The sequence below is a fragment of the Myiozetetes cayanensis genome, unplaced genomic scaffold (assembly GCF_022539395.1).
Source record: "Myiozetetes cayanensis isolate MyiCay16 unplaced genomic scaffold, myiCay2020 scf4, whole genome shotgun sequence".
NCBI lineage: Eukaryota > Metazoa > Chordata > Aves > Passeriformes > Tyrannidae > Myiozetetes > Myiozetetes cayanensis.
The window spans coordinates 30,850,839-30,876,903 of record NW_026087631.1 but is presented as its reverse complement, the minus strand read 5'-3'; the positions used below and the strand labels follow the sequence as shown (position 1 = coordinate 30,876,903).

At 39.9% G+C, this 26,065-nt stretch overlaps 1 protein-coding gene across 1 annotated transcript; it reads right to left on the bottom strand.

Moving 5' to 3' along the window:
- Positions 1-7,776: 7,776 nt before the first annotated feature.
- On the bottom strand, positions 7,777-23,943 carry TMEM38B (transmembrane protein 38B). Its single transcript, XM_050328447.1, has 6 exons — positions 23,779-23,943; positions 18,890-19,046; positions 16,134-16,318; positions 15,010-15,097; positions 12,846-12,963; positions 7,777-11,699 (listed from the first exon to the last, which is right to left on the bottom strand). The coding sequence occupies exons 1-6, from the start codon at positions 23,882-23,884 to the stop codon at positions 11,493-11,495; spliced, it is 861 nt and encodes a 286-aa protein (XP_050184404.1). The 5' UTR covers positions 23,885-23,943; the 3' UTR covers positions 7,777-11,492.
- Positions 23,944-26,065: the final 2,122 nt, after the last annotated feature.

Here is a 26,065-nt window from a genome sequence, read left to right as displayed (position 1 = left end):
CTGGGTAACTGAGTGCCTTGATCTCTTTCATCAGTCTTAACCACCACACTCAACACCTATATGCTCCTACCCTACACAGTGATCTTCAGGTTCACATCTATCTCAGCTGACATCAAAATGACTCCTCCCTTCTTAAATCATGTGTATGATTACAGGCTCATGGCTTTACTTTCACATTTCTTTTGTAGCTTTATTTCATAATTTGCAGGATGACACTACTGCGTGTCACCCAACAGTTGTACGTTGTTAGAGCTGCTAAGATTGAATGTCTCACAGGCAAAGTAATTTCATTCTTTTCAAGAATAATTACAATATTGTTACTTTGTAATGCGGATGTCAAAGGAGATAAAATAACCATGGGAAGGTGGAAAAGATATAATTTAGCAGGCAATTAAAAATCTACTAGTTGGAGTGTGGACAAAAGTTTGTCATGGCTCAACAAGCAATAGCTCATCAGTTGAAACGCATTTAACTAGGCACTGCAAATACAAAACAGAGGAGGTTAGTTTAATCTATATTTTGGTTAAAGACTGTCTTAGATGATGACAGTGAGCAGCGAGAAAGGGTAAAACGAGAACAGTTGTACACGCTGATGGAAGTAGCACGTCTTTATTGTCCGTCCTTTAGAAAGAGGAAGACTTTCTAAAGAAGACTTAGATATTCCGCTTTGCTCTGTGTCACTGGGAATTGTGGATGTCACGTCCCACTTGAAATGTTTCTCTCCTCTCCAAACCCTATGAGTAGCAAGATGTTCGCAATAAAGTATAGCCAGGAATTATTAGGGCAAGCACATCCATAGAGGCTTGTAAACACATGTTGGAAAAGCTGAGTAGAGCACTTACAAGACAGAATGCAACCACTCAAAAAAGATTTCATGGCTGAGGAAATAAAGGCTTTAAAATCTGCCCAAACACCATGTGTAGATGAGAGTGTAATGGCTTCACAGAACCGTTCTTCCACTTTCCCAAATTGTTTCTAAAAGCACATGGAAACCCAGAACCTCTTCTCACCTGACTGTGAGTTAAGGACACACAGTCCCTCAGACAATATGCTCAGTGATGGATCTCCAGGCCAAGATTATCAAAGCAGCTTTGGAAATTCATGCACCCAAAGTGAATAAAACATCAAATGTGTCCAGCATCTTTCTAAGCATCCTCTATCAAATGTTCAGGCTAAAGCTTTAAAGGAGCATGGATGTATGTAGAGCCTTCACGGCACTGCAAATGCCTAAACACAGATAGCTGGAAACAGGAGCTGCATTTTCTGATATTGCTACTTATAACACATCTTCAATGTTTTTTGGGCACACAGGGACAATGATTTTGCTACGTGGATGCCATTACAGTTGGTAATGGTCATTCAAACTTTTTCACAGTTTATCTGTAACTCCTTTGGCAAAGAGTTTTTTGGGAAACAGCAAAACTGTTCAGATCAACAACAGCATTCAGGCCATTTCACCAATTATTTTGGACATGCCTGACCTACTGTTTTCATGCTGAACAGTCCTGCTTTATGAAAACTTCTGCACACCCACTAACCAGTCATAAAAATATGAGGCAAAAAGCATCAAGCAAGTAAAGGAGACGTATGTACTCTCGTAGAACCACAGAAACATTTAGGTTGGACATGACCTTTAAGATCATCAGGTCCAACTTCATAGTTCAGATTTGGTCAACATAACAAGACAAACAGAATTGAAGTAACGTACTCCAGTTAGATCCAAGAGAACTGTGCTGGGTGACCCAAGGCTTTTCACTGCTCATATCCAGACTGACCTTCAGGTCAATGCTAAACATACCTCCCAGCCCTGACTCCACAGGGAGGTGGTTACCAGGTTTTACAGCTTTTCCTACCACACAAATCACAGCCCTGAGAACCAACAGGCAATAAATATCCTTGAATGGGGCACCATGGGCCAAAGAATAAAGAAATTCACATTTCTCTGCTCCAGGTGTTCCTCCTGGTCACCGAGGCTTCACTACCAAAGTAGAAGCTCAGCACTGTACCTGTGCCCATTTCAACACTTTTCCTGTACTGCTTTGTCTTTCAAGAGTATTTATGTTTCCATAACATCAACTAGAAGTCAGATAAACAGATGCTTTTCCCACTTGTTTGAGATGCTCCATTTTTATAAAATGAGAAGCACAATGGCATAAGTTCATATAAGTTTAAAAAAAAAATCAATACCCTCTCACTATTAATAGCACAATGTGATAGGCTTAAACAGGTACTTCTTGGATCAGCTTGACACTGGAAGGGAAAAAGGACCTGACTGCTGTAAATAGGACTAAACCATTCTATTTTTTTGTCAGCCTGAATCTTTTTGAGGCCCTCCAACAGAAGAACAATGCTTATTTTGATGTGGTTGACATCAGAAAATAACAAAACCTCTTTTATGACCAGAGTATTAAAATAAAGCTTCAATCTGCAACCTAAACACCAAGGCAAGTCATCAGTTATATTAGCACATGACCACAACATGATAGGTAAAAATTTCTCTCCCCACTACTCAAGCTTTCAAAATACTGTATCATCACAGAACATTTCCAACTGTAGTATTATGGTTCTTAAAGAAAAAAATCTATCCTGGGGAAAAAAAAAAAAGTGGGTGCTTTGTCACACATAGAGCAGATATTTGCTGAAAATTTTCACTTAAAAAGTCTGCTTTCTGTATGAGATGACAGCTTCAAAGGAAATTTTCTGTCTACACCTAAGCAAATGAATAGAATGTAATGGAGGAAATTACTTTTTTCCAAAAACTATTCATTTTGTTAAAGTGTTTTACCATTTCCTCATGACAAATTAAATAAGTTTTTTTTATAAATAATACTGATTCTAATTCAAATAATTTTTACTCCTCCCAAAAGATCGGATTTTTTAAAAACAAAAATAGTTTTATTGTCTCTCTTTGCTTCCCAGAGTTAAAAACAACTTTCACCAATATGGTTTTCTTGCAAAAATATGATTCCTTGCAGTCAAACACATTCTCAGCTGGAAAAAAGGCCCTCAACAAAGCAGCCCTGCTCAATACTAATAATTCATGTGTCTAGAATAGCTTTTCAACAGGGCACCTTATAGTATTCTACAAATAACAGAATGAACTGCACTGAGGCAAAAGAATGACTTCTATTTTATAAGAGAGGAAGCACTAACAAATCAAGGACCCAATATAAGCAAATATAAACACTCCTACTGCAACCAGGACCAGGACCAGCCCAATGGTCTCCCAAGCCCAGGACCTTTTTTTTTCCTGGTAAGGGAGACACGATGGTAATGGAAGGTGGGTTTCCTAGGGTGAAGCCAATCCTTCATACTCCAGATACGCTGATCCCTGTAATTTCCCTGGATTGTCTGTGCCTTTCCCTGGATAGCAGGGTCTGCCAGGAGTAGATGCCAAGGGTACACGCCTAGAGAAAATCTGAGAGTAGGTCAGGCACATGCTATCCAAGGCACTCATATGGCCATAAACTAAAACACAAAAGTTCCACTCAACATGAGGAAAAACTCCTTTCTATTGAGCATAGCAGAGCACTGGAATAGCTGCCCAGGAAGGGTGTGGAGTCTCCCACTCTGGAGACATTCCAAACCCACCTGGACATGATTCTGTGTCACCTGCTCCAGGTGACGCTGCCTTGGCAGGGGGATTGGACCGGGTAATCTAAGAGGCCCCTTCCAACCCTAATAATTATACCATTCTGTAAATACTCTCTACCATCTGACAAACATCTATGACACCTGCCTGAGTCAAAACTGGTATCTAATTGCTTTCCATTTCTAGCACTTCTACCTGAGGCAATGAGTTCAACAGCTTAATTATACACTGTGCAACTTAAGTGGCTTTTTTTTTGTTTGTTTGCTCAGGGTTCATTACTTACCAGTTTCACTTGAAATTGCTGTATTATGAAAAAAATCATTCCACATGCATCAGGTTCTAGTTGATTGTGCAGACCCTTTGTGACAGGCAGTGTTCTCCTCTCTCTTCTGCTTGTCTTGAGCCAGCAGTCTTGATTTACAGAGTCAGTCATTCTCTGTGCCAAAGACAACCCATTACTTTTATTAGTTTTCTTGCTCTTTCCTTTCACAATAAAGAAGATTTGGTAGATGCACTGCTTTGACCGCCTGGATAAGCAGTTAGAAGCCCAGACTAGGGGTGGTTAAATTCCACGTTGCCTCATGTGAACACTGCATACCAAGATGCAAGGATGCATTTTACTAGGAGTATCACTTTCAACACCCTTTTATTTTTTTTGTGGCATTAATGAACTCACAATCCCACTCTTCTCCACATCATTTCAACCTAGGTAAAAGATATCAGAAGCACATCTCAATAACTTGAAATACCTGGTCACATTCTTGTAGCTCATGCTGCAAACATGAAAACATATCCCCAGGGGTCTTACTGAGCTTGACCTTCTTAATCACTGCTTTTCCTTACAGCATTGATGCTCTAATTTCATAGACATCCATATAGACCAGCTGCAGACCCAGAAATGCAGCATGTCACCTCTTAGAAACAATAGGTTTGTAGTAGTGTTAGAACCATATTCCTAGTTAATTTCTGACAGCAGTCTGGGTTCCCTCCTCTTCCTATAGAAATAGCACACTGTATAGCACTCCCAGGAGTTACTCCACTTTGTTCTGACTCCCTGTGTTATTGCTTCAACTTGGTCTGAAGTTTATTAACCTTGTGCTCCATTACATTTGCATTTGAGGACAAGAACACAAACATAGCAATGTACAGTTTAGGAACTTGATTCCTGTGTCTGTATACAGTGGGTACGCTCAATAGCAATGCTTGCGGTTGTTTTCTGGAAATTCACTGCTTTTCTCAAGTATTGACACTACATTTTTATTGGGTTTTGGTAAACTCTTTAGCATTTGGCATCTGTATCTTCTTACTTAATAGATACTAGCCTTGAAACTTGGGGTTTTAACAGTCTTTGTGTTTCAGCTTCTTCTAAACTCAATTATGATCCAGTTCCTGTCAACCTTACTCAAATAAAACTTCAGTCTGATATAAGCAAGAGGTTTGGGTAAAGATAAGGGAAGGAAAAAATCATCAACACATTTATTTCTAAGGAACTATTCTTTTGGCAAGATGGTTCTAAACCAAAGCCAGCATTCTGAACCAAATCCAGGACATCTGAATTACACTTTGGAGAGATGGATTCAGAAAAATACAGCCTGGTCCTGAACTTTTTAATTCATAACGTCCAGTAAAAATATAAAGCACATGTGTACTAGTTTCAGGAGGAGATACACAAAGTACTGGAACATAAGCACTTGATACTGTGCAACTGTTGCTTCCAAATTCAGACTGAAGTTTGGCCATAAGGTCACCAGCTCTCCTTTGCATATTATCAGTGTCTGAAGCATAAATTGATTTAAAAACTCTACAAACCCCTATGGAAGAGGCTGTTGTTGAAAGGGCAGTTCTCTGCTGATCCTTTTTCCTGGCATGGTGGTTCTCAGAGAGGGTCTGCTATGAGCTCAATGTATCACATGAGCCACCCACTGTGAAGGGGCTTCAGTCCCAGCAGTTGAAAGTCTCGGGTGGTGGGAGTGTGATTGCCAAGAGTAGCTCAGAATGCTCAGACAGGAAAGTTTCCTTAACATTCACCTGCTATATTGAATTAAAGGAGACTAAAAATATACTGGATGACTGGATTGAAGCCAAAGAATATGCCCCAGCTCATACAAAGGCAGCTGCTCAGGGAGATGAGTCTCGCTCCCCTGCTCTGCTCTTCCCCTTCATTCAACTTGGAAATTTCAAGTCAAGCACTCAGCCTCTCTCCTGCTGTTTTACACTTTCATGAGTTAGAAATCAAACATCAGTCACCACCTTCACAGGACAACAGCTCATTTTGGGAGAGTCAGGACCAGGCCTTTGTGCATGATGGGTGACAGGTAAGTAAAGACAGCCAAGTTTTCATACAGACAACATCTGAACTGAAGAAGTCACTCCTGTGACAAAGCAGTTCCCATGAAACTGTACTCTGCAATATAAAACTCATTTCTTTATCTTGGATATTTCTGACATTCTGCTATGACCATAGCACCATATAAATTCATATCTTCATCTTGCTCAGCAAGATGAATAATCTTGTTAAGTATCTTAACGGTATACTCCAATTTCACTGAAAGACACTCAAAAATACTTCCCTGTAATTCCTAAACATCTTAGGACCATAAATGGATGTTATTTTCAGAAAACAGAACATGTGCCAAAAAGCTCTGGATAAAAAGTATCTTTCAGTTTTCTTTTTTCAAATTGGACCCAAAAAAAAGCTAAAAAAAAAAAAAATTCCACAAGACTAGCCTTGATGTTCAACTGTCTGATAATGGTCGTCTTTTAAAGGAAGGAGAAAATGTGACCAAACCAAAGGTAATTCTGATTGAAATGACTACCACTAGAACAGCTTGTACTTATTTTATCATAGAAAAATGTGCCAGAGGGCTTGATAAAATTTCAGCCAAAAACAACAAAGTTTCTTGGTTTCAGGGTCCTTTCATAAGAATTATATGGCACTGGCCCTATCAGCTCCCAAGGTCAATAAGGCTGTCTCAACCACCTTGACAGAAGGCTTCATCAACAACTTTGAATAACCTTTTTTTTCCACAGAACCAAAGAATCATAGAATAGTTGGGGTGGGAAGGGACCTTTGAAGGTCATCTAGTCCAACTCCTCCCAAGAAGCAGGAATATCTTCAACTAGGTGAGGTTGTTCAGCACCCCATCCAACCTGACCTTGAATGTTTCCAGAGATGGGGTATCCACCATCTCTCTGGGAACCTGTTTCAGTGTTTCACCACCCTCATCATAAAGAATATCTTCCTTATATATATATATATATATATATATTCCTTATATTTTCATCATCATATTCTGCTTCTGGATAAAACCCACTTGCAGATCAGTGTGTGCAATAATAGGCTGTTCTTGCCTGGGAATATTAATGTATTTCTCTGTCAGTGTTCATGTTGCTATCTGTTCCTTGCTGAACAATTTCACACATTTCACAAAAGGCATCTGATTGCTTAATGGAGCAGTTTTATCAGAACAAATGCAAATTACTATTTACAACACATTTTTGATTCTCATCTAAGTGTCAAATGCTGTTTCTCTGCTGCTACTTATTGTAAGACTTCTCTTAGACGTTAGAAATGAGGATTCACCTTATAAATTAAGAGTATTTTTTCTGAGTAAAGATTGCATTCACTGTCTAGATTATTGGAAGATTTTAGATTTCAGCACTGCCCTTATGCTGAGCAGATTCAGATTCCTACAGAAGACAGATGTTTGGAATTCTTGAACAACTGTGTCTTGCCTAATAATACACTGAAGAATCAAGTTGCACTGTCTCCATTATATCCTCCTATCTCCACTTTTTTTCTAATAAAATGGAGAAAAAACATAAGAGGAAAACAAATAGCATTTGTCATCTCAAGAAATTTTGGTTGGGTTCCTGAAGCACATCTTAAGTTATTTCTTTTTACAGAGAAGTGTATTCAAATTCCTCAGAACAACAATTGGATTAATGAGGAATAGGCCCTTCCAGCCCAAGAACTAAGCTGATAAAGCAGCTTCTGAAGGGCACAAGGCAGGTACTTCTAATTTTACCAGGCTAATGAATTATTTCATTAGATACAACCAACTAGTTCATGTGTACAGTTGTGAGGCATCTGACACAGTTTACCAGAAGAGTTATAAGAAATTCTTACTAGAATTCTCATGCAGAGAAGTTTACCAGAGACAGAAAACCATCAGCACAAGAGCTAAGAAGGTATTGTTTATTTAAGACATTCTGGACAGAGTGTATTAACTCTTCTACAAAATTCAGGTTAAATCCTGAGCAACTGCTTTATTTTTTTTTTTCCATTATAAAATGTAATTCTCAGAACATTTGCATGTAAATATTCGATATGGAGTTCTTTTGAGCACCCCTCCTTCAGAAGCCTGTGAGATCTTTAAAATACAAAAGGTTTGTTTTCATGGTGCTTATAACAGGATTTATTTCAGTGTAACTTGTATTCTGTCTCACAACAGAATACATTTTTAGTGTGGTGTGTATTACTTTTAAGGTGTTCAGTCAAGGAAAACATTTTTATTTTTAATATTGTTGTCTTCAAGTCCAAAAACGAATACAAAACCATGTATTTTCCTTCAAATTGTAAACTTGATAAAGAATTAGTCTAAGCACATTTTCACATTTATTTGGGCTAAGAGCAGCCAGTTATCAGACAGAATTTCACATCTGTTCCGTACCACAATCCAATTCTGTATGGTTTGTGTGATCCAGTATACACAATTATAACTCTTCAAAAACACATCCACCAGTTTTAAAAACCATAGACAGGCATCATTTGCTGGCGTTTCTTAACAACTAGTTAGTTGACAGCACCAAGTTAGTCCATACATCCAGGATATCAAGCTACAAAAAATGAAACACCATATGAATGCTCCAAGCATTTATAACTGTGCAATGAGTTTCCTTGTAAAATGTAAGGAATATGACTGCTACTTTGACCAAAGAGTTTGTGGGTCTTTTAATTTTAAAGAAAATAGTAATTTGCTATAAAGTTCAATTTCAAACTGAGTTCAATGATTTTGGTCACTACCATGGAAATGTGACTAGACAGGCACAAGAAATTTCTTTGGTGCTTTTTTCTTTTTCTCTTCTCTAAGAACAGCACTGGTGACAGCTTTTCTAAATTTAGATATGTACCTGGAACTAGAACTTTGTCTTTTCAAATCAGATCTCTCTCCACATTGTTCTTGGCATCCCTGCATGAAGATTAACCTACACCCTCTTGCTGAAGAATACTCTTCAAAGCAGTACTCTCTGAAGACAAATAATCTAATTTTGTAAAAATAATTTATTCTAAAAATTGGCACATCAGTGAAAGATTCCTCTGAAAAGATTATATTCCTATGCAATGTAACATCTCTAAAATGTCAGAGTTCTCAGTTATGAAGTGTATCCCCTTTAGAACTGCTTTATATCATAAGCAAAAAAGTATGCAACCAGTAGAAAGCAAGATTTTAGCAAACACTAGTAAATAGTTCCATGCTTCTGACATTATAGAATGGTTTAGGTTGGAAAGGACCTTAAAGATCATCAACTCAGCACTGCCAGGCCCAACACTAAACCATGTCCTCAAGTGCCACATCTACACAGTTTTTAAATACCTCCAGGGATGGTGACTCCACTGCTTCTCTGGGCAACCTGTTTCTGTGTTTGACAACACTTTCAGTGAATATATTTTTCCTAATATCCAGCCTAAACCTCCCCTGGTACAACTTGCAGCTGTTTCCTCTTGTTCTGTCCCTTGTTCCCTGGAAGCAGAGCCTGACCCCCATGTGGCTCCACCCTCTTGTCACGGAGTTGTAGAGAGGAAGAAGGTCCCCTCTGAGCTTCCAGGCTGAGCCCCCCCAGCTCCCTCAGCCGCTCCTGGTGCTCCAGCCCCTTCCCCAGCTCCAATCCCTTCTCTGGACATGCTCCAGCCCCTCAACGTCTCTCCTGTCTGAGGGGCCCAGAAGTGCCCCCAGCACTTGACGTGTGCTAGCACAGGGCGACAGTCACTGCCCTGGTCCTGCTGGTCACACCATGGCTGGTACTGCCCAGATGCCTTTGGTCTTCTTGCCTACCTGGGCACACCTGGGCTGATGTTCTGCTGCTATCAATCAGCATCTCCAGGTCCTTTTCCAACAGGCAACTTTCCAGACACTTTTCCCCCAGCCTGGAGCACTGCTGTGGGTTTTTGTGACTGAAGTGCAAATCTTGGCACTTCCTCTTGTTGTATCTCACACAACTGGCTTCATCCCATCAATCCAGCCTGTCCAGATCCCTCTGCAGAGCCTTTCTGCCCTCCAGCAGATCAACATTCCTGCCTGGCTTGGTGTTGTCAGTAAACTGACTGAGGGTGCCCTTGATCTCATCCCAACTGTTCATACAGGTATTAAACAGGACTGGCCCCAACACTGAGTCTTGGTGCACACCCCTGGTGAGGGAACCCAGCTAGATGTCACTCCACTGCCCAGCACTCTCTGGGCCATCCACACAGTTTTTTATCCAGTGAACAGGGCACTCATCCATGCCATAAGCATCCAATTTCTCCAGGAGAATGATGGGAAAATATGTCAAAGGCTTTAGTAAAGCCCAGGTAGACACATCCACAGCCTTTCCCTAATCCATGAGGTGGGTCACCTCGTCACAGAAGATCAGGGTGGTCCTGCCTGACCACCCTGCCTATCCTAAACCCAGGCTGGCTGGGCCTGATCCCCTCACTGTCCTGTACATGTTGCATGATGGCCCTCAGGATGATCTGCCCCATGACATTCCCCAGCACTGAGGTCAGGCTTGTAGTTCCCCAGATCCTCTTTCCAACCCTTCCTGTAGATGTGTGTCATATTTGCCAACTTCCAGTTAACTGGGACCTCCCTGGTTTGCCAGGACTGCTGGTCAGTGACAGAAAGTGGCTCAGGAACCTCTTCTACCAGCTCCCTCAGTGCCCTTGGATGTCTCCCATCTGGCCCCATGGACTTGTTAGTGTCTTAAGTGGTGTAGCAGGTCACTGACCATGGATTACAGGGGCTTCCTTCCACCCCCCATTCCTGTCTTCCAGCCCAGGGTGCTGAGTAAACAATGCAAATGTACAGTCCAATCTTCTTTTTTATAAGAAAGTTTGTCTTTGAAAAGAAAGAAGTGCATATGCTTGGACAAAAATGCAGGCAGAGATGTCTAGTCTCAGGTGAACTGAAAGATAACTACAAATCACATGCAAATCCCCAATGTAATATGAAAAACATCTACATATCAAATGCTTGCAAAGTAAGAGTCAAAGCCAACAACAAAAATATCGAAATATTTCTATTTGCTACATATAAAGATTTTTTAAAGTGCAAGTAATTTACTCTCATTTTAAAAAATAGAAAAATATCGAAAAATACTTAAGCAAATGCAGAAAATCTAGACCAGTGCAATGTGAATTACAACAATAATTCAGTTATTTTTCTAGTTAAAGGCATTAGTGTGGTACATTTTTATGGTTTTACACAGTGCGATGTGATTATGCCTTATTAAGATGATAACTTTCTTATTTAGGATGTACTACAGTGAAAACTTGACAGTGCAAATCAATGTTATCCAAATGAAATGTAAGAAGAGGTGAAACAAGTGATATATCAGAAAAAAGAACAAATACAAACGTCACATTTCAAAACTACCCTTTGAGCATGTGAGCACCTAAAGTTATCATAAATACAAAAATTAGTAAACTTATAAGTACTATAAAAAACTGTAGTTTGAACTTACAAATCCAGTCTGGGCATTCAGACACAGGAACAGTACTTTACATAACATACTCCAAAGGCAAACCACAACACAGTCCTGTTCTCTCCACAAATGCATTTCCCTAAAGAAACACCTCAGCCAGCCTAATTTGGCAAAAAAACATCTTCAGTGGTCAAGACCATTAAGGATTTCAAGTCACTTATTCTGTTTTCTTTGCTTGTCTTTTCTTAACACCATCATGGTGCTGCTCAGAGGGCCGGTCACAGACTGAGGAGCCGTTGGAAGATGTGGCACCTTCACTCTTCACTTTGGAAGGTGCCTTTCGCAAGCCAAAAAGCACATGGCCTAATGCAGCCTCAAGGGAAGCAAGTGGAGAAGTTGCACATCTTGTCAACATCATTCTTACCTAGGAAGAACAAGGATCAAGTTACAATAAATGTGTAAAGCACTTAAACACATATGCACAACCAGACTTTAATCAGAATTCCAGACAGCCATACCCATTCCATAAAGTTTAGAGGTTTAGGTAGACATTCCTTAAGACACATAACTTGGAATCAGGGCAGAAAAAAGTGTTTTATAGATCCAGGTACTGGACAAGTTTATATTGCAACAGTTTCTACAGTTTTCAGAGACATGACAAGTTTCTAAAAGATGTTATTACGGACTATGCCAGATCCACAACTGTTGCTTTATTAGTTAAGTGGGTGTTCAAGTTCATGATTGTCAGTATGACCATCAGTGTCACTTCAGTGTACTCTGACAGCCAGCTCCTGAAGACAGCTGTAATCTCTCAGTTCCAGAATAACATTCCTTTCCTTCTCCATTCCCAGCATCCCCACTTCAACAACGCCTTTATTGGTTTAGGTGAACATTAGCTCAAAATCTCGGCTCCCTAAAGCAATGTCTGTAGAACTAAAGTTGTCAGCTACTTCACAGAAAGGACTGGCAACCACCACTTTCAGTCAGTCTCTGGTCTGTCCAACAGCAGCTCTGAAGGTCTTAAAATTGCCAGATTTCTGCTAACAGATACTATGCTTCCTTATTAGCTCATAATCCTGAAGACAGGCATCATCCTGGAAATTAACAAGACTGGAGGGACTGAAGAATTCAACAATGCCTATTTTATTATAAAAGCAGATACAATTACCTCAGAGTGGTTTTGATATACTTTCTCTTCTCACCTAAATATTTGTTTTGCAAATACTTTAAGCTACATGAGAGTCTGTTTGGCTTATACTGCAAACATACAAAAGACAAAACTTTGTCTTTATTTCTTTCTACAAGCATAAGCTTTGTTTGAGGTTCAAGACATATAAGCCTGGAATGTCAAATGTTGGGTGCCTAAGTTCCTGACTTTTTTCTCTGTTTTTAGTCCCCATACATTGTATACTATCAGTAATAGAACTTCTGTTCTGCTTGTGTAGAGAAGACTAAACACAGTTTTCTGACTTTACTAAGAGCTGACTCTGCCACCCAGAAGCACGCATTCTAATAACTAAATAAAATATTTCCTGTTATTCAGTTACTTGCAACACTTCCAAATTCTTACCTTGAAGACAACAAGAAAGACGGTGTATAAAAACACAAGGTTGTGTCTTGCAATTGGCAAGTACTGGCTGTGTTGCAGGGTGAAAAGAACTGCTCCTATCAAAGTTATCTTCACAGGGCTGGAAATCAAACAAATAATGTTAACTTCTCTTTTTACAGCAAAAGCTGCCATGGCCTAGAAAGTAGTAAATAGTCTTAGTTGTGCAAAAGATTTTTTTCTGAATAGAACTAATGAAAATTTGTGGTAAGAGTGGTAAGGTCTAAAAACTAGATATAATTACATTAGGACGTTCACTTTATATATTATTACTACACTTTCTCTCTGTAACATCGACAAGCATCGAGTTCAGCACTACTTTACACACCCAGCAAATTATTATTTGACAAATCCTTTTCAAATCAATGCTTCTATTCAAACTCTATACATCAGCTTCCTTCTCTTCTTCCTTTCCCAGTACGTCTTACTGAAGAGTTAAATCACAAAGCTTGCACTACTCAGACTAGACTTAAAAACGCGTTCCTCTACTACACTCCAGAAGTTAGTTACTCCAAGGTTGCTTAAGGTGTTGAAGTGCAACATAGTCAAGGTCTTGGTCCACTGTAACACTCCAGCAGCTCTATGGTTGTAGTCAGCTTAGACCCAGTTTGAGCCAGGCCTATGCTATCAGGTTTTGCCAACAAAGCTGTGCTGGCTTAAGACATGCAAAGATTCCCATCTAGTACAGATCTTGGTTGTGATGGTAAACCCCTTGCTGGGCATGCAGCCAGAAAACAAGAGAGCTTTGGTCAGTTCCAGTCTTCTGAAGAGAGAGCTCCAGTACACTGGTAGAAGAATTATGAGCATTTCTTAATCTGCACCTACATGTGACATGTGCAGGTGACATTCCCATTATTACAGAGCATCCAGTGTAGACAAATCCTTCACTGTCTTTTCAGTAACTCAGAGATTTGCTGCACCAACTTCCTGCTGAGGAATTCCACAAACCAACTTTGTGTGTACACGCAACTCTTTGTATACATGCAACTCATCCAGTCGCAGGATGTTTGATCCATTTAACTTTGTAACTTAGTTCAATTTAATGTTCTTATGATTTATATATAAACAAAGTTTAAAAAATCTTTTTTGTGTTACTTTGAGCCATATCCACCATGGAAAAAGAGGATATATGCAAGTGGTGACAGTCAGTAATCATTGCTCTGGTGTTGCACCTGTAAGGACAAGTGTTATTTGTGTTTACAGTGCTTTTTTGACACTGACCTCTTCTTTCCGGAAGTTTGCTTTCAAGACTGCCACTTAGGCACTGACAGAGGGAGATAAATTCTAAATACTTGGAATTTCAGAAAAAGCCAACAACGCACACAATCCACAAAAAGTTGAAATATTGCCAAAGAGAAGGCTACAAGTGCCACTTCTGTTATTCTGCGTCTCAGAGTGGCTGCAGAAAAGCAAGATAACTTTAAAAAAAGTACTGTTTTTAAAGACCTGAGAGTAAAATGGGAAAGATCAGAAGAATTTTAGGAAATTATTGCAGTGACCTTGACTTACAATAATAGCTTGTGTCTTTCTAGCCTGTTTCAATTCTCATTTTATGAGAGCCATGTAATATTCCCATTCTTTCCTTCTGCAAGAGAAGTAACATTTCCTATCCTGCAGGACAGGTTTCCTATACTGAATAACCAATTTGCATCTCCTCAAATAATTGATATTTATGGTGGAAAGTAACACTGGAAGAGAAAGTAAGAGGGACAGTGTTGAAAGGAAGCCACTTTAGTGATGCTCAGAACATACACCAGAAGTGCAGACTTCAGTTATACACTTCCGGTACCACTGTCCTTTCATTTTGGATAGAGGACCACATCCATGTAAGCCAAATTGAGTAAATACTACTTTCTAGCAACTCCACACTGGCTCAATACTTGCTTTCTGACACATAATTTTTGTTGACTTGTCTCTCCCATTTACTGTTCTCCTGATGTGAACATAAAATGATTAAAACATCTGCGAAAAGTACCAAACATCATCAACCCCTCTTTCACAGGATACACACCAAAATACTGAGTACAAGCAGGTTCTACTGCTGTTTTTTAGACCTCAAACACTAAAAGTGTGTGCCAGCTGAAGATAGGACCAAAACAACAATTAACATGTTAAAAGAAAACCTTACTAGGACATCTTCAGTAGTTCATTGGTTTCAGGTTTCCACACTCCTCTCACCAGCTGCTCAAAGTTGGAAATTAGGCCACCACCAGCTCCTGAAATGGCAGAGATTTACGATAAACCTCCACTGACTTCTACCACTACTGTGCAATCTGTTACTGCTCACAACAGAAGTCATGACACCAGGTGCTAAATGTGGCACCCAAAGCCCAGACTTAAAAAGACTAATCCAGTCTTTTATATGAGCATGACTTGAACAGCCCACATGAAACTCCAGAGGTTTACCTACTTAGCAAGAACCTCAGGTTTAGCTTTAAGTGATAACACCTGAACTCATCACCACAAACGCTTGGACTGCCAAGGTAAATCTCTAGAGGTTTATATGCATTGCATTCATTGTGTCATCATAAGTACAGAGAATGTCTCTATAAACTATGAGGATCCTCTGTGAGAAAAGGGGGTATGTATTTTTACATTAAAAGAATACAAGATATAAGGAGGTGTTAGACAATGTGGCCAACGAGACTGATCTGTGTTGTAACTTGGGAACAGAACACGTTGGATCACCATATTGTTGCTTCCCACAGCAGAACAGAATCCATCAGAAACAAGAGCTGCACAATCACCTCCAGGAAGGATTCTTCTAAGGGTGTGACTACAAATAGAGCTGCTAGGAAGCTGTCTGCCAGAGTTCTGCTCCAAACAGCATACAGGCAAGAAGGATCATTCCTGTGTTTAAAACTGGGTAATAGTTACAACCCAAAAACCTAAGATAACCAGTTCTCCACCCACATGTAAAGACACAGCTCTGAGGAAATAATGCTGTTGGAAAGTTTAGCAACAGCTACACATAAGATCTTCTTCTTTATTGTCATCAATTGCCCATCCCACAAGTCCTCATAAAACCTGAAGGGATAAGACAAAGTTCCCTTGAAGTCACTCAATGTCACCCTTAATCCAGACAGAAAAACTGCTGCACAGGCTTTTTCCTTGAGGGAATAACAGACTGCATCAGGACTATAACATCCAGCACAGCAAGGATAGTGCTACAGTTAATGCTGGCAGGCCAGACATTTAAACACAACTCTAAAAAAATCACAACCCATCAGAACAAGACGTGGTGCTTGTTACCTCTGGCCCAGCCCACAGCCACCATGACAAGCCAGGCATCTTTGAAGTGACTGTCTGCATGTGCAACTCCAGCTGTTATCTTCCAAGTCCTAGTCACTTCTTTCATTCCTGCAACCAGGAGACGAAGAGGCAGAAAGGAAAAGCACCGGCAGAAAATGTCTTGTGGGCAGTAAAACACCAGATACCTGGAAATCACGAGAAAACCCATTAGCAATTTTACTAATCTTTAAAGCTATTTTTTGGAATATGATTAGTAATGTATAACTCACTGTCTTGTGATACACACGTTGGGACAAATTTGAAAAGTTTCTGAGCACGCTTGAGCTCTTGCACCAAAAATCAAACATTATCTTCCTGCCTCTTTGTCCCAGAGAAGAATCTACTAAAGAACATGAGAAACAGCTTTAAATTTTACCAGCTGTTCTATAGCTTGCATATCATGTTTTTATGATTCAAATTATTAATTTTGTGTCTGACTAACTGTCTGTGGTTTATTTTGTGAGTTATTTTTTGTTTGGTTGGGAGTTTGGTTTTGTTTGGTTTTGTTTTGTTTGTTGGGGTTTTTTTAATAGGATTACAAAAGGGTGCTAAATTAAGTGTTGACCCTCTGCTTTCATACTGCAGGTACATGGAATTATGTAACTTCAGCAAGAATGCCTCTACTATTTAGTGTCATGCCCAGTGAAATGCACAGCTCTTTTCAAATACATTTAACATCTTAGTACTCACCAATTCTAGCTTTTCCAGCTTGCCAGTTACAAGCACATTTCTTTATTCAAAGCATTGAAAGCACAATACTCAAAATTTAACAACATCTTTGATCAACCCAAAACTTAACTATCATCTTTGCTTTTAGAACAAAGTAAAGATGGCTAACAATGAAATCCTAGTATGACAGTATATTTTAAAAGATTAGATTATGTGTTGTTTTATTATATCTCTTAAATAATAAAATTTAGTTCTTACAGAGAACTGAATTAAATAAAAAACAAACAATCAAGACTAAGTAACTTCATTCAGTTATCTTAAGTAGATTATTTCAGCACAGGAATAAGAGAGTAATAATTAAGTAAAAGTAGAGAAAGTATTTAAAAATGGGAAGGATACCTTTTCATTTTCTAAAAAAAAAAAAAAAAAAAAAGAGATACAGGCCCTTTCTTTGAGGCTTTTGAGCTCAATCCTCTCTACGAAGACTTCCTAAGGCCTTTCCTTTCCCTTTTTCTCCCAGGGAGAAGTAAAGTCAGATGCCTTTGTATGCAACCAAGCTTCAGCTGATAGGAAGCCAAAGACATATACAAAGCATGTATTTTAGAGACTACTGCAAACAACCATTTAAGCCACCCACTCAACAGACAACCCTCACTAGAATTAATTTACAGCTGCAGGAGGTGGGTTTAGGACCCTGAAGCTACTGATAACAGGACGGAACTTGGTCCTGCAGGCCCACCACAGCACTTCTGCCTGTAACCTCTGCCAACAGCAGATGCCGCTGTCCTACAGACTATTCAAGAGCACTTCTCAAGAGTAGCACAACCCCCCTTATTTTCCAGTTTTATGTCTGACTTTGGGAATTTAATTTCACATGATCCAGGACCAAGAATTAAGGTCACTGTACTCAGGAAGAGAGAACTTTGTAAAAGTAGAAGCTTAGAAGGTTTCATAATGTTCACAGCTCCTCGTTAAAACCCTGTTTTGTTTGTGCACAGCAAATCACATTTGACCATGTAAAGTTCAACAGAAATCATGTTCTCTTCAAGTGTACTTGTAAGTCACATCACTTGTTAAGCAACCATAGGGAGTTTCTACAAGCTTTGTTAATAATGCACTAATTATTGCACATTTTTCATTTCGCTCCTCTGCCTAAATAAAATCTGTCATCTTCCACTGAAGGCCAGAAGACTAATATAACATATAGAGACAGACAGAAACACTTTCATTTTAAGTCATTTGCAATTATAAAACCTAAGGGGCTACTAGGAACTAAAGGATTTGAAGCAGGTCAGACTCTTTCTAAGGTAGGAACAGAGCTTTTTAAATTCAAAACTCCAGTGCTGATCATAATTTTTGTTAAGTTTGAGGTTTTCTTCAAAGCTCACTTTCTGGAATAAATTACCTTCACTGGAAGGCCATATCTGTATGAAAATAACTCCAGCACTTTTTTGAATTTCGACACAGGCCAAATTGCCACATACCTGACTTCCCATTCAGCTCACTATTGTCTTCCACTAGAACACCCATCCATTTGGGAAGGGACGAAATATAGAAAAAAAAAGTCACATCTGGTGGCAGAAACTGGAGGAGAGGAAAGACCTGTCTTCAATCCACAGTTACAGGAAAGTCCAGAATTTTTGCACACGGCCTTCAAGTGGTACTTTTATAAAACTAGATTGCGTCTATGATTTACCTGTGTCCAGAAAACCAGCAAATGAAGATCACTTTATTACAAAATAATTTTTTCAGCTGTTTGACCAGGAAAACTATAAAAATCTAAGGCAAGTCTAGTCTAGCAACAGAGCACTTTGTTATACAACAGCCCATGTGAGTTGCTCCCTTACAAGCGTTATGTTTCCACAGAAGAAGGATCCTAATAGCTATTTTGCTGCAGTCACTCTGGATGAAGAGACAGGATCCAAATCTGTAACACTTGTAAGTCAAGGCACTGATTTTCATGGAACCTCGGTGGTGTAGTATCAGCTTACAGTATGTGTCTTCCTCAGAGCCAATGTTACTCATCCAACTCAACTGTCGCTGCTTACCAGACTGAAGATGCCAGTAGAATATTTGTGCCCTTGGCCAGAAATGCTACTGGAGGTTCTGCAAGCATCAACGAGGACAAAACCGAACCACCAAAGCAATAAAGCATAGCACTAAACCAGCAGGCAAATGGACTCCGGACTGACACCTCCACAGCTCCTGTGAAAAGATGCATAAACAGAAATGAACATTTGAGACTCACATCACGTTTTAATAGCCGGTATTTTTCAAACCCTTCAGTCCAACATTGCTCCTTTAGGTAATGAAAAAATCCCCCAGCAATTTGTAGGATTTCACAGGAAAACTCTTCAGAAATACATAGTTCAGAGCACGCTGGCTTTAACACTCGCTATCTAAACAGAATGTGCTCTCTGAACATCTTTTGTGCGTTGGTTTGTTATAACTGTTCGGCTACCAAGAAGAAAAAGCTTTCAGAGCATGGTTGAGAGGTCTCACTGTTAATAGCCTGACATAGATATATACTTGCTTTCAAATTTGTATTAAAAACACAGAATTCGCTTTGCTGAACTGCACAGGCTAGGTAACATTTTGAGGGTTATTCTGCAAATTACATTTCTGCTTTTGAGTGTTCCAAGAATTCAGGGTCACTGTTTTCCTTTTTTCCTCATAATGTCTTTCTGTGTTTGCTGATGAAAATGAAAACAGTATCCAAAGCAATTATTAAATAGTTTCACCTGCACTCCTGAAGGGTTGAAAACAGGTTACCCGGAGCCATAATAATAAATGTAAGTTTCCCTTGTTATTAAAAGGTTGACAGTTTTATTCTGTTATTTTGAAATAAATTATCACTTTTAAATTGCAACAGAAATATGCCAAAACAGTATTCAATATTAAGGGGTTATGCCGGAGATAATGGTAATCATTAAGCAGCTTCAGGGGGAAACAGCAGTTTATCAAAGATAAAAATATCCTCAAGTAGTTGGGTTTTTTTTCCACTTCAAAAGTCCAGTGTTAAACCCTTTACGCTAGTGCTGAGCTCTGTTTGCCTGAACAAGTTTAACTTTCCATAGTCCAAAGGCTGAAGTTCACAAAAGCACCAGTGTCTGCCCAAAAATGAAATCTGACATCTGTTCCCAGTTCAGAGGGGAAGTCCTGGGTTTTTCAGGCATTTCTGTGGGAAAAGAAGCTTCTTGCCCAAAAGGAGAAGCTCAAACATATAAAAGAGCATATCGCACTCTCAATACAGTTCACTTAACGTATTAATAAGATTTTTAAAATTTTAGTGCTGGCACAGATATCACGTATTGTGGCACTATCTAAATTCCTATGTAACAGCCAAATTATAAAAATTAGCACTCCTACGTATTTCAAAATATCTGAATATAAAATAACATCGTTTATATGTTTCACTATTTTGTATGTTATTTTTCATACTGCACTACCTGGTGCTCCAAATCAGTTGTGCTCAGGTTTGTTATTTCATATGACCATTTCTCCAAAGTAGCTATCAATCATGTTCATGTGCCAAAAAATTAACACAGTAGAAAATTCCAAAGTCTGATAATGTTACTTAGGAGCAAAAGTGAAAATATAAAGTGGGCCATTACACCCAGATCCCATGTAACTGAATGTAGATCTGTTTTCACCAACATATTTGAAAAGGGTAAGACACTTGCAAAATATTTATGGGTTGTCCTTACTACATTGAGATTTCCTCAATTAAAACAAAACAAAAACAAAACAAAACAAACAAAAACACACCAACCTACCAAACAAACAAACAAAACCAACCTAAAAATTTGGACAACTAGTGCATTCAGAAAAACAGCAAACAGACACAACATTATGTTAAGTGGACATACATGGGTCTAAAACAACTACAGTAGCTTCACATGTAACTGCTCTTGTCTGATGACACAGCCAAGTTTATCTAGCGTGAAAAAACCAAATTCCTTTTCTTGTGAAAAGAAAATACAAAAAAAAAAAAAAAAGTAGAGTTGTTTTAAAATTAATTAGGTATCTGTTCTCTTTCCAAATCCATTCCCCTGCCTTTCAGCAATGACCACTGCTGCGCTCTCCCTTTTCCCCAAGACTAGGAGCAAGTGGTTTTCACTTTCGAGGACACATACAGGAATTACTACTATTATTACCAGATTGCCCTCTATGAGTAAGGTCCACAATAAACCAGGTAAATTGCTTCATTTTAAAGGAAACTAGAAATGCTACTGGACTTCAAGATTTTTCTGCAGGTCAACATTAGAATTTTCTTGGCTCAAGTGCCAGTATGTACCAATTCACACCCATTTTCTAACAAGTAACATACCCGACATAAAAAGAAATGAGGCAAAAAATGCTAACACTAATTTAAAGATCATCTTAGCATTGCCACCTACATTATGACTGGGGTGTAACATTTCAGAAGGCAAACTCAGCTTTAAGTAGGTCGCATGTTTTTAAACAAGTGGTCATTTATATTTGTCCTCTGATGCATCCTGCAGAATTAATGAGGCATCACCAGGCAAGGGTTCATCTGCCAGAAGGCCACTTCTTTCCAGAGTTCTGCAAAGGTACACTTTAGAAAGTAAAGATAAGGCTTCAAAACACAAGGACTATTTTTGAATACAGTTTTAAATGTTGTTTCTAGACAACAGTAACAAAAAAAAGAACCACTGCCAGCTAACTATTTCTGTCAGTAGGATAAGATCTGCTTTAACCTTTCCAACATGTTCCCAATAGGCAATCAGGAAAAAATACCACATACACATCTAGAGAGCAGACCAGGAGGATTTTTATAAGTTTTTTCTAGTACCCCATTGAACTATACATAATAACATTAATTAAGATAAAGGGTTTACAGAGTCAGACTTGATTTAGCAAAAACTACTAGCCAAAAAAATTTGTTCAGGTCACTTGAAACATATCATAGAAAAATGGCAAGAACAAAACTAGCACATTCCTTCCAAATATGAGATATCTTCAACTATCAACACCTCTTGCTGCCCCTCCATCCCAAACAGAGAAAATTGCCAGTTCTACAGCTGACTGGAGTCCCAAACTAGAAAATCCTAAGCCATCCCAAACACACCAACCAAGAACACTTATTTTAAAACGTGGAAAGCAACATGTTAGTTGTCACTGCCCTAGTTTGCCAGCACTCAAAAGTTAGCAAGAAAATCTAGTTAGGAGGGCTGGAAAAGTCCCAGTTATTGTGTAGCTATCCATGGTACAAATGCCCACACTGAGCCTGATTTTAAGCAGTGGGGGTGGGTTGGTATTTTAATGAGACAGTAATCTGGGATAAAATAAACGTGGCTGTAACTTGACCACATACTTCTTACATCACCAGGCACTTAAGGGTTGCCCTGTTATTTCCCCATCAAATATAGCTACTGTTGTAAGTTTCCAAAAAGAACATATAGTAATGCTTACAAAACATTAATCCACGATAATATATCCATCCTGAGTATTTCATAATGACTGCTATTTATGATTTAATACTCAGTTCAAACCACTTGCAAGCGAGAAACAGACCAGCATGCAGACACCTGGATTACAGTTATTAATTCAAAGTATTAGAAAATACTCAAAAGTTCTGAACTACCTAGCTACTAAATCAAAATTAGAGACTTAAAAAAAAAAATACCAGCATGGATCTGACCAGACTTCTGAAGCAGCTCATAAGTGCTGTCTCCCTAAAAATATGCTAATGCAAAGTGAATAGCTCCTCATCCTCGTCTTTACGTGCATCCATTCAAGAGGAAAGTTTAAAAGTAGTGCATGATAATGTCAGAAAGTCCCTTTTTTAATGGAATAGATACAGTATATAATGCCAAAAGGCAGCACCCAGAAAAAATTTTAGCAGTAGTAACAAAATATGGTGAAGATTCTGGAGTACCTACGCATTTTGTGTCAGTCTTCATAGTCTGCTAAGTGCACTTCCTCAGCAGGAAGTCAAAATTCACCTCGGCACATTTGGTAAAGGACTAAAGAACAAGCTCTCACTAAAGGAACCGTGCAGAGCCTCAGAAATCTGAGGCAAGCAGAAACTCCCAAATTTGCACTATAATAATGAAAGCCAGTTTAGTTTCCTACTTATTATCTGGGATACACCGTTACTGTAGCTGTCCAAAGCCACACCACAAGGACTTCAATTTTAAACAGTAAAACAATTTATATTTGTGACAACAAAAAAACAGGCTTGGGGTTAACAGCTGTAGTGCAGAAAATTTTCTAGAAGACAGCACTCACAGTAAGTCCTGTTACTGAGACTGAAAAGCGTCCCCAAATTCACTTTACAGCCTACGGGGTACAACATGAAAAGTCACCAACACAATGATATTAGATTCCAGAACTATGTTTCCTGGAAGGCAGAACTGCCTTCGCAACTCCACGCACACACCGGGTGCATGAAGGATATAAGGATACCAGTTGAGCATCCCTTCCCTCACCTCCCTGACGCAATTCTGGACAGAGGGACACACTGGCCTGTGTTCCACAACCCTTCTCTGCACCTTAATTTCAACGAGTTTCGGTCCTTTTTTTTTTTTTTCTTTAATTACCGAGGTTTTCAAAACCTTAAAACTTCAAGAAAAGGGTTTTCAACAAACTCCTGGCTGATTTCGCCAGGAGTTCTGAGAAGCAAGAAAAGCTTGGCTAGGTGCCTTCTGCACACAATTAGACATCATTTACTGAAAGTTGGACTAATGCAGAGGGAACACAATCCCATTTGCACGGTCATGGACTATCCAGCTCCCCTCGGGGACCCCCCGGCACTTGAGCGGCGCCCATCCGCACCCTGCCGGGGCTGGGTGACACAGGGGACACACACAAACACGGGGAAAGACAGGGAGATACAGACACGACGGGGGAACACCGGGTTTGGGATGAGGGGGTGGGGGGTGCCCGGCCCGGCCCGCCCCACCCCGCTCACCCCGTTGTTCCTTCAGCGCCACCACGGAGGCGACATAGTGCGCCAAGTCGAAGAAAGGGAACATGGGCAGGCGGGAGAAGTGCAGCGGCACCTGCCCCAGCTCCATGGCCGGGCAGGGAGCACCGGGAAGGAGGAGGAGGAGGAGGAGAGCGCGGCGGAGCCCGCAGGAAGCTGCTTGGGCGCTGGCGGCCGCCGTCAGCGCCGGGGCGGGGCGGGGCGGGGCGGGCACAGCGCCGGACGGGGGTTCCCCTCCCCGGCACGGCCCCTCCGAGCGTCCTGTCTGAGCTCTGGCTCTCTGAGCGCTAAACCTCTCTACTGTGTCCTTTGTTTGCCCCCCCCCCCCTTTTTTTTGTTTTTGTCAAAATACTGGTAGTCCTGCTCCATGTACAGTTCGGGATCCCCCAGAGCCTTTCCTACATAGGTGCTTTTTTCCTGGCAGACCCTAAGCACATGCTCTGATATCTTTTATCTTTCTTTTTTTTCCCCCCTCTTTTTTCAGTATTTCAGTACTGAAGTCCATCAGTATTATTCAGGATTACCAGCGTGTATGCGGCTGTCACTGAGGGTTATTAATCAGTTGCTGAGGGCATGAATGTACACCAGATCCTGGTCAGGGCTCAGCAGAAACCCTCTAAGACATCTTTACATCCATTCTGATTTTGAAGGCCTGTGCTAACTTTGCCTTCTCAGAGCAGATCTGTAACGAGTTTTGCATTAATCCTACAGTATTTTCAGCAAAACTAGTTTGCTCCTGAGCTTCCCAAGTGAAATGTCAAAGATCTGCCAACTCCCGGATACATGACATTTGCCTTTTCTTTGCTCACCAGACTAGCTACCTTGAGGGAGCTGAAGAAATTTTGTAGAATGGTTTGGGTTGGAAGGGACCTTAAAGACCATCTTGTTCCACCCCCTGCCATGGGAAAGGACACCTTCCACTATCCCAGGTTGCTCAGAGCCCCATCCAACCTTGGCCTTGAACACTTCCAGGGATGGGGCAGCCACAGCTTCTCTGGGCAGCCTGAGCCAGGGCCTCACTACCCTCACAGGGAAGAATTTTTATCTAATCTAACCCCCTTGTCCTATCACTCTATGCTCTTGTAAATAGTCCCTCTCCATCTTTCCTGTAGGCTCCCTTCAGGCATTGGAAGACTACAGTTAGGTCACTCCAAAGCCGAATTACACTAACTTGACATTATTCGTGATGTAGCCATATCAAGGTTTGTTGTTCTCATCTTTTCAGCATATTAACTTTTTTTCCCCTGGAGATGGAAGTTAACTTGTTTCTGAAGTTTTGGCTGGGTTTCCCTACTGAGGAAATACACCATTTTTGTCTTTTCCATTCAACTTCCACATGCTGGTGAAAAGAACTGTAAATGGCTCTAAGTTTTCCATACTATGTGATGAAGTTAAGCAGAGCAGTCTGAAAACATACAGCTTTCACAGGTGTTCTTAAATGTGATCTTTGCCTACGAAGAACTAATTTCAGGAAATAACTGGAATTGTAGGATCATTCTGGGGAAAAGGTTTATGCAGGGTGAGATAGCAAACACTTGAACTTTTCCCAGAATAATTTCAGCTCACCATAAAAGCAAGCCATTCTTTTCACTGAGTTTCCTCTTATCAGTACCATATTCCCAGAATAAGTTATTATTCTAAACACCTCTTCCCTTCTGTGCATCCAGTGACTCATTTTTTCTCACTAACACTTGAGCCCTGTGCTTGTAGCTCATTTCTGTTTTCTTAACATTTCCATTTGCATGTCATCTATCTAAAGAGATCTTAATTTAGCCATAGTGATCTCTTACTAGTCTTATCGTTAACAATTCTAATTCTTATTTTCTGTTGTGCTTATGTACAGACATAGCAACCAGTTTGTTTTCTAGAGGAGAGTGATGATTAGCCCCCCTTGATAGATGATAAGACATAATACATTAGTAAGTTGCATTCTGTGGCAGAAATCAGTTCAACATCATTTTGTTTCCTGCTGCACAGGGCTACGTATCCATGCAGCAACTGAATTACTAGAAGGATTTTAAACGATGGAGCCCAGGCCTTTTTAATTTCTTGCAGTACTGGTTTATTCCCAGCAAGTGGCATCCGTTTCATTGCTAGACAGTGAAAACTACTCAAACTATCTTGTATATGATCATAGAAGGAGAGGGAGAGAAATAAAAATGACAGTGACCACAGCAAATCTATAGTGACATAAAAAGAGTCACAATTTGGGCCAGCAGCATGTTGTGCTTGATGGCAACATCTGCATGGCAGCTCCTGCTGTGCCTACAAC